We start from the raw sequence: 19,970 nt of genomic DNA, 5'->3' as shown, positions 1-19,970 counted from the left end.
GCTCGGCATCGTTCCGGCTGGTGACGGGGTTTCCCTTTGGTTCTTCTTCCGCAGAAAGATTCCTGCAACAACAAAGAGTGGATCCAGACGGTTCACGACTCCCACGGCTCTGTGGAACGGTCGTCCATCTCTCAAGCCCGAAGCATCAACAGAAACGGGATTTTTGCCATCTCGGCACCTCCGAAATTCAAGGTAAAGGCTCTCCAAGGTGGTTTCTTGCCCAGGCGTAATTTTTTTTTTTAATGCCATTGGGAGAGAAGATCTTGAAATCGGGTTGCGATGAGCGTGCCACCACCCCTCCGGTTGGGTCTGCAACCGGTACCACCACCTCGAGCATTTTCAGCTGAAAAATGGACTTCTCTTCCCTCCGAAGGCCCTGTAGAGTCCCCACGCGCAGCGTTTCAGCTCAAAGCTGCGTTGAAAGGGCCGCGTGGTGATGTCGGTCATCTTCTCTCCTTCCCAAGGCTACGCTGGAGGACTGCATCTCGTTGCGACTGCGGGATGAGGACAAGGAGAACGCGGCTTCAGCCGACCAGACGGTCAAGAAATACAGTTTGTCTCAGCTCACCGAGCTCCAGAACAAGCTGATGTTGATCGCCACCAAGGTCGAGCAGGGCAGAGAGGAGGCAAACCGTTTCCTGGAGGTAAGTCCGCGCCGCCGCCTGCGAAACGGTGGCCATCGGGCTCGGGATTTTGCCGGAATTCTTTCCGGGAGACTCATCCATGAGCTACAGTTGGGGTTTTTTGAAGGAGCGGAGGTGTTGCTTTAGAGTGACCGCCCCTTCCCGAGCTGCGGCGGTGGGATTTGCTTGCCCGAGCCTTGTCCTTGCTTGCCCAAGGCTTGTCCTTGCTTGCCTGAGCCTTGTCCTTGCTTGCCCGAGCCTTGTCCTTGCTTGCCCAAGGCTTGTCCTTGCTTGCCCAAGTCTTGTCCTTGCTTGCCTGAGCCTTGTCCTTGCTTGCCCAAGGCTTGTCCTTGCTTGCCCGAGCCTTGTCCTTGCTTGCCCAAGGCTTGTCCTTGCTTGCCCGAGCCTTGTCCTTGCTTGCCCGAGCCTTGTCCTTGCTTGCCCGAGCCTTGTCCTTCACTTGTGGTGCCCAACGGCCCATCCAAGACCTTTCGTACTTCCTTATGGAGAAGGGTTTGGCTTGGAAAGGACCTTTGAAGACCATCTCGTTCCACCCCTTCTGCCCCGGGCAGGGACACCTCCCACCAGCCCAGGTTGCTCCAAGCCCCGTCCAACCTGGCCTTGAACACCTCCAGGGATAGGGCAGCCACAGCTTCTCGGGGCAACCCGGGATGGTGTCTCACCACCTTCAGAGTGAAGAATTTCTTCCTCAGATCTCATCTAATCTCTCCTCTTTTGGTTTTAAAACCGTTCTGTGGCTCCAGACCTCCATAAAAGATCTCTCACCCTCTTTCTTCTAAGCCCTCTTTGTGTCAGAAGCAAGAAGGTCTCCCCAGAGCCTCTCCTGCTCTACAACCCCCAACGTTCTCAGCCTTTCTTCACAGCAGAGGTGTCCCCCACCCTCCGATCATCCCCGTGTCCCTCCTCCGGCCCCGCTCCACCAGGTCCACGTCCTTCTCAGAATCACGGAACCGTTTAGGTGGGAAAAGACCTTTCAGATCATCGAGTCCAACCGTAAACCCAACACTGCCAAACCCACCGCTAAACCACGTCCCTCAGCACCACATCTAAAGGGCTTTTCAATCCCACCAGGGACGGTGACTCCACTGCGTCCCCGGGCAGCCTCTTCCAACGCTTGACAACCCTTTGGGTGAAGACATTTCTCCTCATATCCATCCTAAACCTCCCCCCGGTGCAACTTGAGGCCGTTTCCTCTTGTCCTATCGCTTGTTCCTTGGGAGAGGAGACCCTCCCCACCCCTCTACACCCTCCTTTCAGGTAGTTGTAGAGAAGGTCGTCCCTCAACCTCCTTTTCTCCAGGCTCAACGACCCCAGTTCCCTCAGCCGCTCCTCATAAGATGTTCTCCAGACCCCTCACCAGCTCCATTGCCCTTCTCTGGACACTCTCCACCCCCTCAATGTCTTTCTTCTCGTGAGGGGCCCAAACCTGAACACAGCACTCGAGGTGGGGCCTCACCAGTGCCGAGCACAGGGAGACCATCGCTGCCCCAGTCCTGCTGGCCACACCGTTCTCGATACAAGCCAAGATGCTGGTGGCCTTCTTGGCCGCCTGGGCGCGCTGCTGGCTTGTGTTCTTGTGCTGAGGACCCCGGAGCCGGAGACAGCGCTCCAGGTGGGGTCTCAGCGGAGCTGAGTGGAGTCCCATGGACTTAAGTCCCCTGAGGTTCTTCAGGTGGTCTCCTACCTCATCTCCTGCCGTGGGAGGGACTTCATTCCCCCCAGTCTCTGCCGGGAGGCTCAGGGGCGTGCGAGAGGTGGGAAGAGAGGTTACCGCAAAAAATAGGTCAAAAATTGACTATCTCGGTCTTTTCCGTGTGGGTTTTCCACCAACTCTCCTCTCTGATTTACCAGAGGGTTCCGTTTTCGTTAATCTTCTTTCTTTTCTGACCAACGGACCTGTGGAAGCCCTTCTTCTTCTTCGTCACAGCCCTTGCAGAACTCCGCTCCAGCCGCTCCTCAGCTTTCCCCACCCTTTGAGAAGGACGCGCCGTAATTCCCTCCAGACCTTTCCCGAGCGTTTCCCCGTTGGTTCCTAATCCACCGGCAGCTCCTGGCTCTTCCCTCTTCCTCAAAACTCCATCCCCTTCCCAAGGGCCAGGGCCAAAGCTCTCCGCAGAGGTCTGGCCGGCTTGTTGGTGAAGACCCAGTTGTCCCAGTCGGTCTGGTGAATCCCTTCATCTCCCAATGGACCCGGCTTCTCAAAGGTCGATCCAACTTCTTGAAGGTAGATTCGGCTTCTCCAAGGTAGATCCAACTTCTCAGAGGCAGATCCGACTTCTCAAAAGTCAATCCGACTTCGTAAGGGTAGATCCACCTTCTGGAGGGTAGATCCAACTTCTCACAGGCAGATCCGGCTTCTCAAAGGTTGATCCAACTTCTTGAAGGTAGATCTGGCTTCTCCAAGGTAGATCTGGCTTTTCCAAGGTAGATCCAACTTCTGAAGTGTAGATCCACCTTCTCAAGGGTAGGTCCAGCTTCTCAAAGGTCAATCCGGTTTCCCAAAAGTAGATCTAACTTCTCAAAGCAGATCCAACTTCGCAAAGGTTGTCCCAGCTTCTCAAGGGTAGATCCACCTTCTGGAGGGTAGATCCAACTTCTCAAAGGTCGATCCGGCTTCTCAAGGGTAGATCCACCTTCTGGAGGGTAGATCCAACTTCTCAAAGGCAGATCCGGCTTCTCAGAGATAGATCCACCTTCTTGAAGGTAGATCCAACTTCTCAAGTGTAGATCCAGCTCCTCAAGGGTAGATCCAACTTCTCAAAGGTTCTTTCACCTTCTCAAGGGTCGATCCACCTTCTCAAAGGTAGATCCAACTTCTCAAAGGTTGAACCAGCTTCTCAAAGGTAGATCCAGTTTCCCGAAGGTAGATCTAACTTCTCAAAGCAGATCCAACTTCTCAAAGGTCATCCTGGCTTCTCAAGTGTAGATCCACCTTCTCAAAGGTCGATCTGGTTTCTCCAAGGTAGATCCAACTTCTCAAAGGCAGATCCGACTTCTCAAAGGTTGATCCGACTTCTCAGAGGTAGATCCACCTTCTTGAAGGTAGATCCACCTTCTCAAGGGTAGATCCAACTTCTCAAAGTTCGATCCAGTTCCTCGAAGGTAGATGCAGTTTCCCAAAGGTAGATCTAACTTCTCAAAGGTCGACCCGGCTTCTCAAGGGTAGAGCTGCCTTCTCAAACACAGATCCATCTTCTTAAGAGTAGATCCACCTTCTCAAAGGTAGATCCAACTTCTCAAAGGCAGATCCAAGTTCTCAAAGCGCGATCCAACTTCTCAAAGGCATATCCAACTTCTCAAAGGCATATCCAACTTCTCAAAGGCAGATCCAACTTCTCAAAGGTCGATATGGCTTCTCAAGGGTAGATCCAACTTCTCAAGGGTAGATCCTCCTTCTCAAAGGCAGATCTGACTTCTCAAAGGCAGATCCTACTTCTCAAGGGTAGATCTGACTTCTCAAAGGTAGATCCAACTTATCAAAGATTGATCCAGCTTCTCAAGGGTAGATTCACCTTCTGACAGCAGATCCACCTTCTTAAAGCAGATCCACCTTCTCAAAGGTTGATCCAACTTCTCAAAGGTTGATCCAGGTTCTCAAAGGTCGATCCAGCTTCTCAAAGGTCAGTCTGGCTTCTCAGAGGTCAATCCGGATTCTCAAGGGTAAATCCACCTTCTCAAGGGTAAATCCACCTTCTCAAGGGTAGATCCATCTTCTCAAAGGTTGATCCAACTTCTCAAAGGTAGGTCCACGACCATAGAAGCCCAAACCTTGAGTAGGGCACCAGCCATGCAACCAAATGCTCTGGTCCCTTCATTGTCTTCCCCGGACTGTCTCCAGCACGTCCACGTCTTGCTTGTTCTGGAGATCCCACCACTGAGCTGTGTAGATCCCGGGAGGAAGGCGTGACCCGTGCGGCGTTTGGAAGCTGTCGAGAACCTGCTGCCACGTGTCATCCGTTTCCCTCTTGTGTCTTTGGCGTGTTACAGATCCTGGAAAAAGTCGTGACGGTGGGAAAGTTGTACCTGGAGCTTCTCAGTGTCGGCAACATCCTCTTCATCAACTGGAAGGCGGACATCTACTGCAACCCTCAGCAACGCGTGACGGTCTACACGGAGTTTGGAATCACTGGGATCCTGGTTCAGAGCATGAGACCCCTCCTGGAGGAGCTGGAGAGCCTCTCGAAAGCCATGGAGCATTGTCTGGTAGAGTGGAAGAAGTACCTGGAGATTCAAAGGGACAACTTCTACCACCTCAACCTCTTCACTGCCCACCAGCTCTTCTATTTGTGCAGCCAGCTGGCCAGAGTCCAGAAGGGGATTGTGGAACCGCAGGTGCTGCTCATGCTTTCCGCCGTCAAGCACGACATCACGGCCGAGGACATCACAAAAGCCCTGGGGGATGCGCTGATGACCCCTCTGGATTCGGTGAATACGGAGGCAGAAGACGAGGGATCGGTCACCTGGCAAGACTACATCATCCGTTTCCCCCAGCTCATCAAGAGCTTGGCCGAGTCGGGCTACGATGAGGCGGTGGCAAAGGCCGCCCTGCAGAGCTGCCTGCCCCACGCCCCCATCACCGAGCAGATGCTCATGGACTTCGCCTTCGAGCAAGGCGACGACAAGGAGCTGGTCGAAAAACTCAGCAAATCCTACGAGGAGGCGAGAGAAACCTTCCTGCAGAAGAGGCGGAAGTTTCAGACCAACACGGGAGACATCGACCATGTTTCCTTCAGCACCCTGGCGCAGGACGAGTTGACCGCCTCCTTCGAGAGTTTGCCGTCCATTTACGACAAGGTCAATCTGCTCTGGGATGCCTACTGCAAGAAATTCCCCGGCCTGGTGTCCGATAAATACATAGGCCTAGATGTTTTTGGGGAGACGCTCAAGCATTTGGCCGCTCTGGAGAGCACCCGCGTCGAGAGAAGTTTACCCGTTGGCTTCGAAGCCAGGAAACCGCTTCTCGTCATGTGTAAGGAAGAGGAAATGTTACCCAACATGTTATCTGTCTACCGACACACTGAGACGGCGCCTCTCCCATCCTATGATGAGGTCCTGGTGTGTACACCCAACACGGAGGAGGAGGAGGTGGAGCTGCTCGTCCGGAGAGCTCTTTCTCCAGGTTCCCAAGACCAGAAGATCTACTGCTTGTTGGGCGCCGATAAATTGGTTTATAAAGTTTCCAAACAACTCGAGTCTCACTTTTTCCGCCTGGTGCAATCTTCCCGCATCCCCGACTACAGATTCATCATCTTCTGCAACGCCAAAGCTCACAACTCCTACGTTATCACGGCCTTTGATACCTACAAGGTGACTTTCCCTTGCTACGCCAAGGAAGACATCCAGACCTACCTGAAGACCCACCTCAAAGTGCCGGGTGGGACGGACCCCGTGGCTCAAGCCTTTGAGGAGCCCTATCAGCAGAACGTCAAGTTCGTCTTTTCGGAGCGAGCGGGAATGGGTGAGTTTTTGGGAATTGTGGGATTCCGCCGTGGTGTGCCTCGACCCGAGGAGGCCAGGCGGCCCACCATGCTTTTTTGGGGAGAGATGTCCTTCTTTTTGGGTGGCGCATGAGTGTAGAAGGGTAAATGATTGACCCCCGTCTCTTCCGCTCCTTAGGGAAGTCTCTCTTTGTGGACAACACCATCGAGAAGGTCCGCGCCCAGCTGGGCGGCGCTCTCCCGCTTCACAAAACCATTCGGCTGATGGAATCGGACATCGATTTCCAGTTCTTCGTGGAGGAGCTCTTCTCCATCAAGGAATCCTGGACCAAAATGCAACCCACCATCTTCCACATCGATGTCTCTCCGGTGGTGAGTGCTCGGAGATCTTAAAGCCGACTGGAAGAGGTGGTGAAACGGAGAAGACCCTACACACGGGGAGGGGGAGGAGGAGGAGGTGGAAACTCAAATGGAGCGGCGAGCATGTGGTGATGGACTTCTCCATTTTAATTGGTGGGTTTTTTTTTTTTTTTTGACCCTTCCAGGTATCGAAGGGTCTCTACCGGCTGCTGATTGACCTGTGCATCCTGCGGCACATCCAGAGCCCCGACGGTTTGGTCTGGAAGTGCAAACCTTCTCATCTTTACTTGATTGAGTACCTGGTGAAAGGGAAAGGCCTCAGGAGTACCAGGAAGCAAGAGGTAATATTTTTTGGGGGGGGAGGTGGAGGGATAGTGGTGGTTTCCTCCTCAGGTTGGAGGAACCGTTAAGGTTGAGCGTGAGGGAATCCGCTCAACTCGGAGGTCGCTACCGCAGCGCCGCCCGATGTAGGCTCCGGCTCTCCAATGGGGCGACGTCGCACCCTACGGAGAAGCAACTGGGCCAAACTGGTCTCTGCTCAAAGGGAAATATTGGGCCCCCGCACCGAGTTTTGGAGGAAAAAGGGAGGGTTTTTTTCCTCCCAATTTGGCCGGAACTTGCACCTCACGCAGGTTTTTAAAGCCGATTTGCACCCGAGCCACCCTGTAGAGCTCCTGAAGGTGGGAAACGCACCCCAGGTTCATGCTAGTGGTGGATCATCCGTCTGTGGTTCCTCACAGGACCTCAAATATTGGCTGAGTTGAGGTCCCTCCAGCTCCGAAGGGATTTAGTGGGATGGCAGAAAACGTAGGAGAAGGTAACAGGATGACCCAACCCGAGACGAGACCCCGGGCAAGAACTTAACGGTTGGAGGGATTTCAATCCGCGTGACGGCTTGGAGAAATCTTGGCATTTCTACGTTGTTTTGGGGTTTTTCCCCCCCCACCCAGATTGATGAACTGTTTGTGACCGGGGGGAAATCAAGAAAAAAAAGGGGGTTTTGAGGGATGTAGGGAAGATGGGGACCGTTCCTCCTGGTGATTTGGTGTCCTCTCGCTTTCAGATGTCCGTTGAAATGGAAGAAAAATTCCTGGATCTTTTCCCTACCGTGGAATGCGTCTCGCCGCTGCGGGTCCTCGACTTGTTGGGAAATCCCAGTTCTCTCCCTCCCACGGAACTGAGGGAGCAATGGTTTCACCGGGACAAACTCCGCACCGCTGTTTTCCAAAGGTCCTACCAATACCTCAGCAGATACAAACGCAAGGAAAACCTTGACCGTTTCGCTTTTGTCTCCGGAAGCGTGGAAGGGACAGAGAGGGAGTGCCTGGAGTGTTTGATGGAGTTCTGTGAGAGAAGCAACCCCTCCTGGACCGAGCTCAGCAACTTCACCCACTTCTTGAACTTCCAGCTCAAGAGGTGTGAGAACTCGGTTTTCTGCAGTTCGGTGGTGGGAGGGGAGTTCAGCGGCTTCAAAACGTTCGTCGTCAAGTTCATGATCGCCATGTCCAAGGACTTCGCCATGCCATCCCTCAACATGTCCGACGAAAGCGTGCCCAACGAGGAGTTCAAGGAGATGGACTACGTTCTGCGAGAGTACCAGCTAAGACGCAAGTGGGAACAAGAGGCGCACCCGTATATAGTCTTCCACGCTGATGGTGACTCCATGGAGTTTTTGGGTTTCCACGTCAACCAGAACTTGGATGCCATCGATGCTTATTCCCAGGCTGTTTTGGAGCCGGCGGTTATGAGCCCGAGGTTGTACAGGACCTTGGATCGCCAAAACGTTCCCTTCAATAAGAAATTCGAAACCTTATCCAGAAAGGACCAGTTGGAGGCCCTCTGCAGAGTCTTCGGGGTGAGCTGCCAAGAGGACCCAGATGCTTCCTACCAGTTGACTCTGGACAACACCATGAAGATGTTGGCCATTCACCTGCGCTTCCAGTGTGGCATCCCTGTGATCATCATGGGCGAAACGGGCTGCGGGAAGACGAAACTGGTGCAGTTCATGTGCAACCTGCAGAACGCGGGCAGGGTGGCTCAGAACATGATGGTGGTGCGGGTTCACGGGGGCACCACCTCCAAAACCATCCAGGAGAAGGTAAGGCAGGCCATGGAGCTGGCGCGCGCCAACGAAGAAAAGGACGACGTGGACACCGTGCTCTTCTTCGACGAAGCCAACACCTCGGAGGCCATCTTCGCCATCAAAGAAGTGCTGTGTGACCGCAGCGTCGCCGGGAAGCGCATTTCCACCCGCAGCTTAAAAGTGGTGGCCGCTTGCAACCCTTACAAAAGGCACACCAAGGACACCATTGAGAAACTGGAGAAAGCTGGTTTGGGATACCGAGTCCGGAGCGAAGACACCCCGGAGAAGTTGGGTTACATCCCGTTGAGGCAGTTGGTGTATCGGGTGCAACCCCTCCCCCCCAGTTTATTACCTCTGGTGTGGGATTTTGGGGAGTTGAACGAGAAGACGCAAAGCCTCTACATCCGGGAGATTGTCAAGTCCACCGTGGAGACCCACATCCCCGCGGGAAACCTGGATGTCTTCACCAACGTCATCTCAGCCTCCCAGAAGTTCCTGAGGGAGAGGAAGGACGAATGCAGAGTCGCCAGCCTGCGGGACATAGACCGCAGCATGAAAATAGTCCTCTGGTTTTACAACCTACGGGACCTCCTTTTCCCCCACATGGACGAGAAGAGGCAGAACAAGGAGGAAGAGAAGGCGACCTTAAACGATGCGCAAAGGGCTTTGGTCCTTTCGGTGGGGGTCTGCTATTACGTGTCCCTGGAGAGGCGTCACGAGTACCTGGAGGAGGTCGCAAAATGCTTCTCGGTCCCCGCGTCCCGCCTCCGGCAAGAGATTGAGTTGTGCCAAGAGGTATTTCTTGATAACCTCTCCATTCCGAAGGCGACGGCCTGCAACAACGCGCTGCGGGAGAACATCTTCATGATGGTCGTCTGCATGGACCTCCGGGTGCCCCTTTTTCTGGTTGGGAAGCCGGGAAGTTCCAAATCCCTATCCAAAACCATCGCTGTAGACGCCATGGCAGGCACGATGTCCAGAGAAGCCTTGTTCAAAAGATGCAAAGAGGTCCAGCTGGTCTCCTTCCAGTGCAGCCCCCATTCCAAACCAGAAGGCATCATCTCCACTTTCCGCCAATGCGCTCAGTTCCAGAAGGGCAAGAACCTGGAGGAGTTTGCATCCGTGGTCCTGCTGGATGAGATCGGGCTGGCGGAAGACTCCCCCGATATGCCGCTGAAGACGTTGCATCCTCTGCTGGAAGACGGATGCGTTGACGACGAAGAGCCGGAGCCTTACAAAAAAGTTGGCTTCGTGGGCATCTCCAACTGGGCCTTGGACCCTGCCAAAATGAACAGGGGCCTCCTCGTCTTTCGGACGGAACCAAGCAGGGAAGAGCTGGTGAAGACCGCCAAAGGCATCTGCACCGGCCAACCCCACCTCGACAGAATCGAGCACTTGTTCCCCATTCTGGCCAACTTCTACTGCAACGTGCTGGAAACGCAGCAAACGGAGTTTTTTGGCCTTCGCGACTTCTACAGCTTAATCAAGATGATCGTGTCCTACACGCAGAGCATGACGCACGTCACTCAAGAGGAGCTCCTCGTAAAAGCCATCCAGAGAAACTTTGGAGGCTCCAACGATATCCGCCCTCTGGAAATCTTCCGGAAGTGCACCAGCGAGGTTTCTCTCACCTGCGCCACGGAAACCAGCTGCATCCGCCTGCTGGAGGAGAACATGGACACGCGGCAAGCGGGATTCATGTCTCGTTACCTCCTGTTGCTGACGACCAACAACGCCGCCTTTCAGATCATCCAGATGACGCGGCTCATCAATGCCGGCGACTGCGACATCATATTCGGCTCCGGTTTCCCACGGGACCAGGATTATTCCCAGGTGTGCCGCTCGGTGAACAGGGTGAAAATCTGCATGGAGATAGGCAGACCCGTCGTCCTCCTCAACATACAGAACCTTTACGAGAGCCTCTACGACGCCCTCAATCAATGCTTCGTCAGCCTGGGGGGTAATTCCTACGTTGACCTGGGCCTCGGCACTCATAGGGTGAAGAGCCGCGTGAAGGAGGAGTTCCGGCTGATTGTTATAGAGGAGAAGAATGTGGTCTACACGCAGTTCCCCACCCCTCTGCTGAGCCGTCTGGAGAAGCATTGCCTGGACATGAACAGCATCCTCAACTGGCAGCAGAAGGACCTGAAGCGGGACCTGGAGATATGGGCCACGCGCTTCGTCTCCATCGAGAAACCCGATTTGTACGGAGTCTGGACCCGCACCTCAAACCAGGGCGCTCCCAAGGAGCACGACGTCTTCATCGGCTTCAGCGACGACACCTCCGCCGCCATCGCGCTGGAGATCTCCCAACACTTCCACTGCGGGGGCTTCGAACCCTACGGAGAAGCCGTCCTCTCCGCTGCCACCAGCAAACTGGTGGAGTGCGCCACTCCTGACTCCGTCTTACGCCTGCAGTACTCCGCTCTGCAGGACGCCAAGCAGATCCAGGACCTCTATTTCATGGAGCAGAAGCACAACAGCCTGGCCAGCCTCTTGCGTGAGACCATGAAGACAGGGAGCACCACCGGGCTGTGCCTGCAGGTAGTCCTGCGTGGCTGTAGAGCACCCAAAGGTGCTGTTTGGTCTCCAAGGCCAGGTTGGACGGGGCTTGGAGCAACCTGGGCCGGTGGGAGGTGGAATGAGATGGCCTTTAAGGTCCCTCCCAACCCAAACTATTCTGAGAAACTATGGTGGCCCCAACATCTCGATTAGGCCAGGAGAATGATGGCGGGGGGGTGGGGTTATGTCCACTTTCTTTGCCTCCGTGGTCATCTGCAGCCAGGGCAGACTCTGTCCTTCTTGGAGAGGCCGATGGGATCAGCTCAGGCTGAGCTACTCCGGGCGCCTTCCAGTTGGCCGTAGGTGGACACCAAGTGGCCGACGGAGGTGCCCTGGTGGATGTCACCCGTTTGAGGTGGCGGGACAACCAAGTCGCGACTTCCCTTTCTCCCGCAGGTTTCTACCCACTCCAGGCTGCTCAACCAGAAGGACGTGGAAGCGCTGAGGAAGACTCTCGACCTCTCGGATACCATCCACTGCCTCTTCCTCAGCCAGTTTGACACCGAACACGCTTTCCGCCAGGACCTCAGGTGGGCTCCCACCTTCCTTCTCTTCGGCCTCGCAGGTGGCCCTCGCTTCTGGCGGCGCTCCGGGCTTCGGGGAGGGGGTGGAAGCGTTAAAATTTGGGGGTGTCGTTGCAGGAGTTTCTTCAGGGAGGCGTGGGGACCGCGGCTGCTCCTCGTCCAGTTCCACTTCGATGAGCCGCAGAGCAGCAAGAGGCTCCTGGCCTGCGCCAAGTAAGCTTCGGCCCGGCTTCCCCCTCCTCTTCCTCCTCGCCCTCCTCCTCCTCTGTCCCGCAGCGACCTTCCTTCTTCTCCTGTGTCGGCCCTTCCCCCTCCGTCTTCCTCCTCCTTCTGCCTCCTCCTCCCTCCTTCTTCGTCCTCTTTCTTCCTCCTCTTGCCACCTTCCTCCCTCTTTTCTCCCTCCTTCCTCCCTCCTTCCTCTGCCTTCCTCTCTCCTTCCTCCTCTGTCCTCCCTCCTTCCTCCACCTTCCTCCTCCTTCCTTCTCCTTCCTCCCTTCTTCCTCCCTCCTTTCTTCCTTCTTCCTCCCTCCTTCCTCCTCCTTTCTTCTTCCTTCCTCCCTCCTTCTCCCTCCTTCCTCCTCCTTCCTCCCTCTTGCCTTCTCCTTCCTCCCTCCTTCCTCCTCCTTCCTCCTCCTTCCTCCTCCTTCCTCCTCCTTCCTCCTCCTTCCTCCTCCTTCCTTCTCCTTCCTCCCTTCTTCCTCCCTCCTTTCTTCCTTCTTCCTCCTTCCTTCCTCCTCCTTCCTCCTCCTTCCTTCTCCTTCCTCCCTTCTTCCTCCCTCCTTTCTTCCTTCTTCCTCCTTCCTTCCTCCTCCTTCCTCCTCCTTCCTTCTCCTTCCTCCCTTCTTCCTCCCTCCTTTCTTCCTTCTTCCTCCTTCCTTCCTCCTCCTTCCTCCTCCTTCCTTCTCCTTCTTTCTTCTTCCTCCCTCCTTCCTCTTCCTTCCTTCCCCTTCCTCCCTTCTTCCTTCTTCCTTTCTTCCTTCTTCCTCCTTCCTTCCTCCTCCTTCCTCCCTCTTGCCTTCTCCTTCCTCCTTCCTCCCTCCTTCCTCCTCCTTCCTCCTCCTTCCTTCTCCTTCTTTCTTCTTCCTCCCTCCTTCCTCCTCCTTCCTCCTCATTCCTCTTCTTTCCTCCTCCTTCCTCCTCCTTCTTCCTCCTTCTTCCCTCCTTCCTCCCTCTTGCCTTCTCCTTCCTCCCTCCTTCCTCCCTCCTTCCTCCTCTTTCCTCTTCCTTCCTACCTCCTTCCTCCTCCCTCCTCCTTCCTTCTCCTTCCTCCGTCCTCCCTCCCTCCTCCCTCCTTCTTCTTCCTTCCTCTTTCCTACCTCCCTCCTTTCCTCCTCCTTTCCTCCTTTCCTCCTCCTTTCCTCCTTCCTCCTTTCCTCCTTCTTCCTCTCTCCCTTCTTCCAGGCACAACGCACTTCCCAGAAGCCTCCGCTGCCTTTTGACCCGTTTCCCCCCTCACCCCGAGACCTGAACTGGGCTCCTCTCCGCGCTCCGTTGTCTCCTTTGCCCCCAGGCGGGTACCGGGTCCCACCAACACCGGCCAGAAGGAAGGTCTTCTCGGGGTGGCCTCCACCCACGAAGCCTCCTCAGATGCCTTCAGCCTTCGGTGGGGCGGGACCGGAGCTGCCGGGAGGGCGCGTAGAGGGAGGAGACGCTGCCCGTGCTCGGAAACGTCGGCCAAACGAGTCCGGTCACCAGCTCTGACCTTCTGGCGGCGCTTCCAGGTACAGCATCACCGACGAGCGAAGGAAGTCGGCCAACCCCCACCTGGTGCACGTCGTGCTCATCACGAAAGTCCCGCGGGTCCTGGGAGGCTGCAGCTACCTGGCTTTTGACAGCGGTAGGGGTTACGCTCGCTTCTCCGGGTGGGAGGGGAAGGTGACCTCACACGGGAAGCGAAGGATCTTCCGTCTCTCGCTGTCTTCCCGCTCTGCTTGGCCGGTAAATCCCAGCAGCCGAGCTCGTTGGGTTTCTGAAGGGTCAATGCACCAAAAAGAGAGCGAGGTGGACTGATCCATCTTCTTCTCGGGCGTTTCCTACCTCTCCAGGTGAGTGGAAGTCTGTCCACTTGGACGAACTGATGCCCCTAGAGAACTTCAAGGCCAACCTCGGCCGGCTCTCCAAAATGACCATCGCCGAGATCTTCACGAGCAGCTCCCTGCAGGGTCCCTCGACGGGTAAGAAGTCTCCCACCAAAATCCCACCGTTGTCCCCTTCCAGAAACCTTCTGCCCCCTCCTCCCATGTCCCACCTGTGGATGGGAACGCGGTTGGATCGGACAGATCCCAAACCGCTGGTCCCAGGAGCTTCTGAGGTCTTCCCAGCAACGCAGCCTCTGCCTCCTGATGGGCCAACTGGGGCAGAAATGGGTTGGTCCACCCTTGCAAACCCAACTCTGGGTGGCTCCTCGAATCCTCGGTTCTTTCTTAGAGGTGGCCAGTTGCTCCCCAAGCCTGAGGAGGGTCTCGTGTCATGGAGAAGCTCATACCAAGCGGTTGGGTGGTTTCCACCTCAGCACCGCTTCGCTCCTCCCTCGTGGTTGGCCCGACGCTCCCGCCACCTCCCGCGGATGGGAAGTTCTCTCTTCTTGGGAGGTTTTTTTGACAGCCGAGTTGTGTGGTTGATTGTGGTTTCAGGTTCTCCAGAGGGTTCTGCTGCTCTGGGAAGTCTCACCGAGTTGGGTCTTCACCCAGAGGAAAATGTACGTTGGGTTTTTTTTTTCCTTATTTTTCTCATTTTAGTTGTTTTTCATTGCGCAAGAATCAGGTTGGGTTTCAACAGACGTTGGGGGAGCTGCTTTTCAAGGTCCTTGCTTGGGTTGGTACCTCGTCACGGGGCAGAATAGCTGCAGGTCTTCCACTGTGAGGTTGAAGTAGGGTGGTGGTCTCCCAACATCCCCCTGGGAGTGACCGGCACAAGACCAGGAGGAACCTTTTGTCCCTCACCAGGGACATCAGCCGCCCTCCACGCCCTGGGGACTGACTCCAGCAGGGTTTGTTGGGATGGTGGAGATGGGTACGGACCTTGAAGGCCACTTTGCCAAGGTTGTGGAGAAGATCGTGTCCCAGGACTAAGTGTCCCCGGGGCAAATGAGAGCAAAGTCGCATCGAGCAACCGACTGACCTCCGTTCTTTTCCAGCCGCAGGTCCTCAACATGGACGCCATGATCAAAGGGAGCATCCAGAAGGCCGTGATCCAGCTGGAGGACAAGACGGACAACAGCCAGCGCCCAACGGAGAGAATCAAGATCCTCCACAACTTGCTGTTCCACGCTGAGAGTGGTGGTAGGTGTGAGGAGAGGGAACTGGAAGTGGCTCCTTCTCGCGCGTATGGCAAAGAAGAAGACAACGGAGAGAGGTTAAGAGCCGCCTCTGGTGTCCCTCAAAACTCGGGGGAGTAGGGAAGGACCCAAGAGATAGAGGGTGAGGTGACACGGGGCCTCCTTCGCCTCCCCGCGCGGTCCCTTGTGTTCACGGTCAGGATTTTACATACTAAACCCCAAAGCTTTGGTGCGGACCTTGGTCCATGATCTCAGGCAGACGGCGTTTGCCCGATGGAAGTTGATTTCTGCGTAAAAAAAAACCCAAAAATGCTGAGGCGCTGTGGGTTTTTTTTTTGGAGGGGGGTGGAAGACCCTGGCAACCAAAATCCTGTGCCGTTTTGTGATGGAGTCTCCTCTGCGGAGACAACAACCCAGAGGGTTTTGACCGGCGCTCTTTTTGTCATTAGTTTCCAACCACTTCATGACCACCCTGAAGAAGAGAATTTGTTGCCTCCTCCACGAACGAGAGAAACATATCCCGGAGCCGCGGGAGTGGATTTTCCTCCGGGCACTCTCCACCGAGTTCATCCTGGAGGACACGTCGTTCAGGTAGTGCTGGTTGTGGGGCCACCATCCTACCGCCGAGTCCTTCTCTTCCAAAAACTGCTCGGTGTGAAGGGCTCTGCTCTTGCGGAAAGACCGAAATGTGCCAACCAAGACGTTCCAACCAAGAAGTGGGGCTTTTTAACCAGCTTAGAAGAAGGGAGGGGGTTGCGGAAAGGTCGTAATCGCTCTCAAAAGCCCCAAAAATATTAATTAAGAGCGCTGTTGGTTTTGAGGAACCTTCTTCTGGAAGGGTTTTTCCTGGAAGTAAATGACATGGCTTGACCGTGAGATGGAGAAGGATGGTTAGCGTCAAGCTTGGACGTCCATCCTTTGGCGTCTTCGGAAGCGGGTTGGGTTGTTTCGGTTGACTTGGGGGGTCTTCAAGACCGATGTTGGGTGGAGGAAGGTTTCTCGGTGGGGGGCAGGGAGGCGCCGCTGCGAGCCGTGCCGTCTCCTTTTTCAGGCAGGCGCTCTGGGGGCACCTGGATGACATCGTGGCGAACGTCTTCGCCCAAATTCTCGCCGTGGTGGACGCCAACAACAACCTGGATCACATCTCTCAAGGCTCTCCGCTGGCGGAACTCTGGCTCCGGATGTTCCAAGAAGAAACGTTCCTCAAAATTAAATACACCAGGAAGTAAGAGGAGGGGTGTGAACGCCCCGTACGGTGGTTTTCCTTCGGCCCGGGGTTCGTAGTGGAAGCCCAGCTCATGCTCGAGGTGCAGATGTTCATAACCTGGCCGGGGAAGGTCTTGGGTGGGTCAACTTGCTGCCACCAAAACTTCCCCGTTGCTGTTTTGAGCTGTTTTGAGCAAAATCGGCTCCTTCCTTGCTCTGGTCCCTCTTTCCTACCAAATTTCTCGCCTTTATAAAAGGAGGACGCAGGTTGGTGGGAGCGGGGACCTCCTCTGAGGTGGTCCGTCTCGGGAGACCCACTGTCTGTTGCGCGATTTAACGCTTCTTCCCGCTCCGTTTGAACTCCAGGGTGGCAGACGCGAAGATCCCCGTGTTATCGATGACCGAAGACCCCAACACCTCCCTCTTCTGCCAGTTCCCCTTCAGTTGGGTTTTGAAAGCCTACCTGGATGACGTGTGGGAGGTCTATCACATGAAAGGTAACATCAGACTTTCCAGGGGCAACTTTAAACCCAGCAAAGCCCCCCCCAAAAATCCATCTCCCGGGTAGGAGGAACGGTGGAGGTTGCGTTCCTCGCTCGAGTGACCCGGAACCGCGCTGTGCATCTCTTCTGCGATGCATCTCCTCTTCCGACAGCGGCGTTGTGCCTCGTCACCCGCGGCCCAGTGCTCGGCCACACGTCCGCCTCCGCCTTTAACGAGGCGCTCCCATTTCCCGCTCAGCCGCCGTAACTTTCTTTCCCTCTCCCTTCTTAGATCAACCCCAGATGCCGACGAAGGAAGTGGCCAAGTTCTACCAAACCTTCATCAAGGATGCCTTGATGCCGGTCTGCAGCGACAGAGACGTGCTCCGCCGTTACACCAATGACTTTCTCCGCATGGCTTTTCCTGGCCAAGATGTCTCCGTCTACGAGGTGGGTAGAGCACCACCTCCAACGCTGCTTTGGCCTTAGTCCTATCCTTCCCCGGCCGGATCTGATGTTCCTCAGAACTCCTCCCTTCTGTTTGCTCCGTGCCTCCTCCTCAACCGTGGCGAACGTTGGGTCTTAATTCCACTTTCCGGATCGATTTTGGATGGGGAAGCTTCACGCGGGATGGCGCAGCGACACCGGGCGTCCCCGCCGTGGTCCCCTCGCCCTTCGCTTCGAGCGGAAATGACGCCTTTGCTTTCCCCTTTGCAGCTTCTCACCAAAGTCTTCCTGGCCAGCGCGGAGCAACTCTGCTCCGCCGTGGGCGGAAAGGAGATGAAATTCTCCCCCATATGGCTTCACATGGAATATTTCTACCTCCGAGATGATTATCAGCTCTTTGTTGACATCGCCAAGAGCAACGACGCCGTCGTGGGCGAGCTGCAGGCAAAGTATGAGAAGAACCCCCCAGAAATGGTGAGCGAAGAGTTGCGTTGGCCCTCAAACCCTTCCTCTGCTGCCTTTGAGCATGGTGGTCTTTGCAAGTCCCACCGGTTAATGACCTGCTCTGTAATTAGTGAGACATCCTTCTGCTTGTGTTGCTCTGGGTGTTCACGGTGAAGCTCCCGTAGACCCGAGAGGTGTGGGGGGGATTCGTTGTGTCGCGTTTCAGTGGTGAGCTCCTTAGGTGGCCACCTCCACGTGGAGATGGCCTCATCCCTCCGACGATGCTCGTGCCTCGGAGCAGCAAACGGAGGACTTTAGAGAACTCCCCACCGCCACTCCGAGAGTCCTTCTTCCTCCGAGGTGCCGTTAGGTTCCTGCTTTACAGGCGCCAGAACTTCACTCGTAAAACTCCCTTCCTTTTGAACTTGGCCCCGTCAACTCCTCCAAAAGCTACGCCAGCGCCTACTCCTGGGACATCCCTTCCCTCTGTGCCACCCACCGGTGAGGTCGGTTCTTTAACTGGACTCTTTTCCTTTCTCTTTTGCCAACGCCCTTTCAGTTTGTCACTCTCGACGCCTTGAACCTTCTCCTGGAGAAAGTGCAGCCCTCCGAAAACGGACTTTTGCCCTTCGATGCCTGCGTCGCGTGGCTCAAAAGCGTCAAGTCCATTAAGCCCTGGGTGGAGTGGATCAGTGTGGACAACTACCAGCTGCAGTTCTACCAGAAGAAGAAGCAGCTCCTGGAGAGCGTCTTGTGAGTTCTGTCACCCTCTGTTGACGGTAGCGCAAACTTCTTGATGTCTGAAGGGCGGGGTGAGCTGAAGCCACCTTCTTCTTGAGGTGCCGGAGTCACCAGGTCCTCCAACTGTCCACTCCCTCCCGGTCCTTCCTCGTTAGCACAAACACGGTGGCAAAGTTGCTCTGAAACCCCCAAAATCGGTAGATGTTTCACCACGATCGAGTTGCTTAGTTGTGGTGGAATTTCTCCTTGCCGGCTCGATGCTTTCTGGGGTGGGATAAGTTGGCGTCTCCAGCGGTGACACCCAGAAATGGGTCGGCAGTTGCGGTTTGGCCTGAGGTTGGTTGAAACGAGCGGTGTAGATGGGACCGTCCCATCTCTTTCTCGCTCTAACGTCATCTCAGGGAGGTCTCGTGTCCTCAGTGACCGCGTGCTACCTGGGATGAGGGGGAATACGGGTGGGAAGAGACCTCGGGAGGGCTGTGGCCCAACCTGACGGTCGGGACGTGTGTTCTACAGACATCGCTGGACCTGCACCAACATTGTCTACATGTTGATTGACCACCTGCTGCACAACGAGACCCAAATAGAAGAGAAACTCCTGAAGCTTGTGGTGAAGCAGTTCATCTTCCTCTGGAACGTAGGTGTTCCCCGGGGCAGCTTACAGCCGTGAAGGTTGGGAGGGTTCTTCTCTTCCAGGAGATGTTTTTTTTTCCTCGTGAACTTGCGCCGCCTCTTTGTCTTTTGCAGCGCCTCTATGCGACGCCGGGATTTGAGCCGGAGAAGACCTTTGATTTGGTGACCAAAGTGCTGAAGAAATGCAACGAGAATGCTGACGTCGTGTACCTGGTGTAAGTCCCAGCTGGGGAAAAAAGTTGACTTGAGGGTCCTTCTCCGTTGCTGTGAGGTTTGTAAAGGGTGAGGGAGACACAGGGAGGCCACACTGAGGACACCGAGGGGTGAGAGCCCCTCTTGGAGGTGACGAAACACCTCTGGAGGAACTTCTTCTGGTTGTGGCTCCAAAGAAACCGGCTCCCCTGAGCACCGGGGCTCCCCTTCACCCAACCGTCCTCACCACGGATCGGCGCCTCTCCAAGATGGGGTGGTCCTCAGGCAGCTTAGAAGCTGCTGGTTCTTCAACCGGTGGTGGGTCACCTTCACCGGGGTGGCTCGGTGAAATCTTGGTGGCCACCTCAGGGCAGTACGTTAGGCAGGAGCCGACCGGCGCTCTCCCCGCCTCCTCGGCGCTGAGCTGCCTCCTTTCTCCTTCGGTGGGGTGTCCCTCAGGAAAGGTGTGAAGGAGTGCAAGAGCTGCCTCCGGGAGATCACCGACCCGGCCGAGCTGCCCTGCAGCCACATCTTCTGCACACGCTGCATCCTGGAGTGGACGAACAAGCAGTGTAAGATCTGCAAGGAGGAATTCCCGGAGGATTACACGCCCACCGCTTCGGAAGCCACCAGGTATCGCGGTGCTGGCAAAAACCTGCCCCGCTCAGGTGTCTTCGTGTTCAATATTGGGTTGGAAGATGCTGCGAGGGCTGGAGAACCTCTGCTGGGAGGACAGGCTGGGAGGGGTGGGGGAAGAGAAAGCTCTGGGGGGACCTGAGAGCCCCTTCCAGTGCCTAAAGGGGCTCCAGGAGAGCTGGGGAGGGACTTTTCCCAAGGGCATGGAGTGATGGGACATGGGGTGATGGTTTCAAACTGGAAGAGGGGAAATTTAGATGGGGTATCAGGAGGAAATTCTTCACTCTGAGGGTGGTGAGAT

General features: G+C 55.6%; 1 protein-coding gene across 1 annotated transcript in view; it reads left to right on the top strand.

The window, feature by feature from the left end:
• Window positions 1-19,970, top strand: part of LOC104284894 (E3 ubiquitin-protein ligase RNF213-like) — a gene marked incomplete at its 5' end in the record, with an annotated part of 43,517 nt that overhangs the window by 21,617 nt on the left and 1,930 nt on the right. The window contains 22 exons of the mRNA XM_009883273.1: window positions 55-192; window positions 465-644; window positions 4,632-6,102; window positions 6,261-6,454; window positions 6,628-6,783; window positions 7,506-11,069; window positions 11,484-11,617; window positions 11,729-11,824; window positions 13,122-13,214; window positions 13,333-13,448; window positions 13,657-13,785; window positions 14,245-14,309; window positions 14,748-14,892; window positions 15,338-15,479; window positions 15,940-16,113; window positions 16,461-16,591; window positions 16,869-17,026; window positions 17,294-17,497; window positions 18,027-18,220; window positions 18,725-18,845; window positions 18,956-19,056; window positions 19,493-19,666. Coding sequence (XP_009881575.1) covers window positions 55-192; window positions 465-644; window positions 4,632-6,102; window positions 6,261-6,454; window positions 6,628-6,783; window positions 7,506-11,069; window positions 11,484-11,617; window positions 11,729-11,824; window positions 13,122-13,214; window positions 13,333-13,448; window positions 13,657-13,785; window positions 14,245-14,309; window positions 14,748-14,892; window positions 15,338-15,479; window positions 15,940-16,113; window positions 16,461-16,591; window positions 16,869-17,026; window positions 17,294-17,497; window positions 18,027-18,220; window positions 18,725-18,845; window positions 18,956-19,056; window positions 19,493-19,666 — 7,880 coding nt within the window. The remainder of the gene's footprint in view (window positions 1-54; window positions 193-464; window positions 645-4,631; window positions 6,103-6,260; window positions 6,455-6,627; window positions 6,784-7,505; window positions 11,070-11,483; window positions 11,618-11,728; window positions 11,825-13,121; window positions 13,215-13,332; window positions 13,449-13,656; window positions 13,786-14,244; window positions 14,310-14,747; window positions 14,893-15,337; window positions 15,480-15,939; window positions 16,114-16,460; window positions 16,592-16,868; window positions 17,027-17,293; window positions 17,498-18,026; window positions 18,221-18,724; window positions 18,846-18,955; window positions 19,057-19,492; window positions 19,667-19,970) is intronic.

The sequence above is a fragment of the Charadrius vociferus genome, unplaced genomic scaffold (genome assembly GCF_000708025.1).
Source record: "Charadrius vociferus isolate BGI_N301 unplaced genomic scaffold, ASM70802v2 scaffold504, whole genome shotgun sequence".
NCBI classification, from domain to species: domain Eukaryota; kingdom Metazoa; phylum Chordata; class Aves; order Charadriiformes; family Charadriidae; genus Charadrius; species Charadrius vociferus.
Note: the sequence above shows the minus strand (reverse complement) of the source record. Positions and strands in the feature narration are given on the sequence as shown.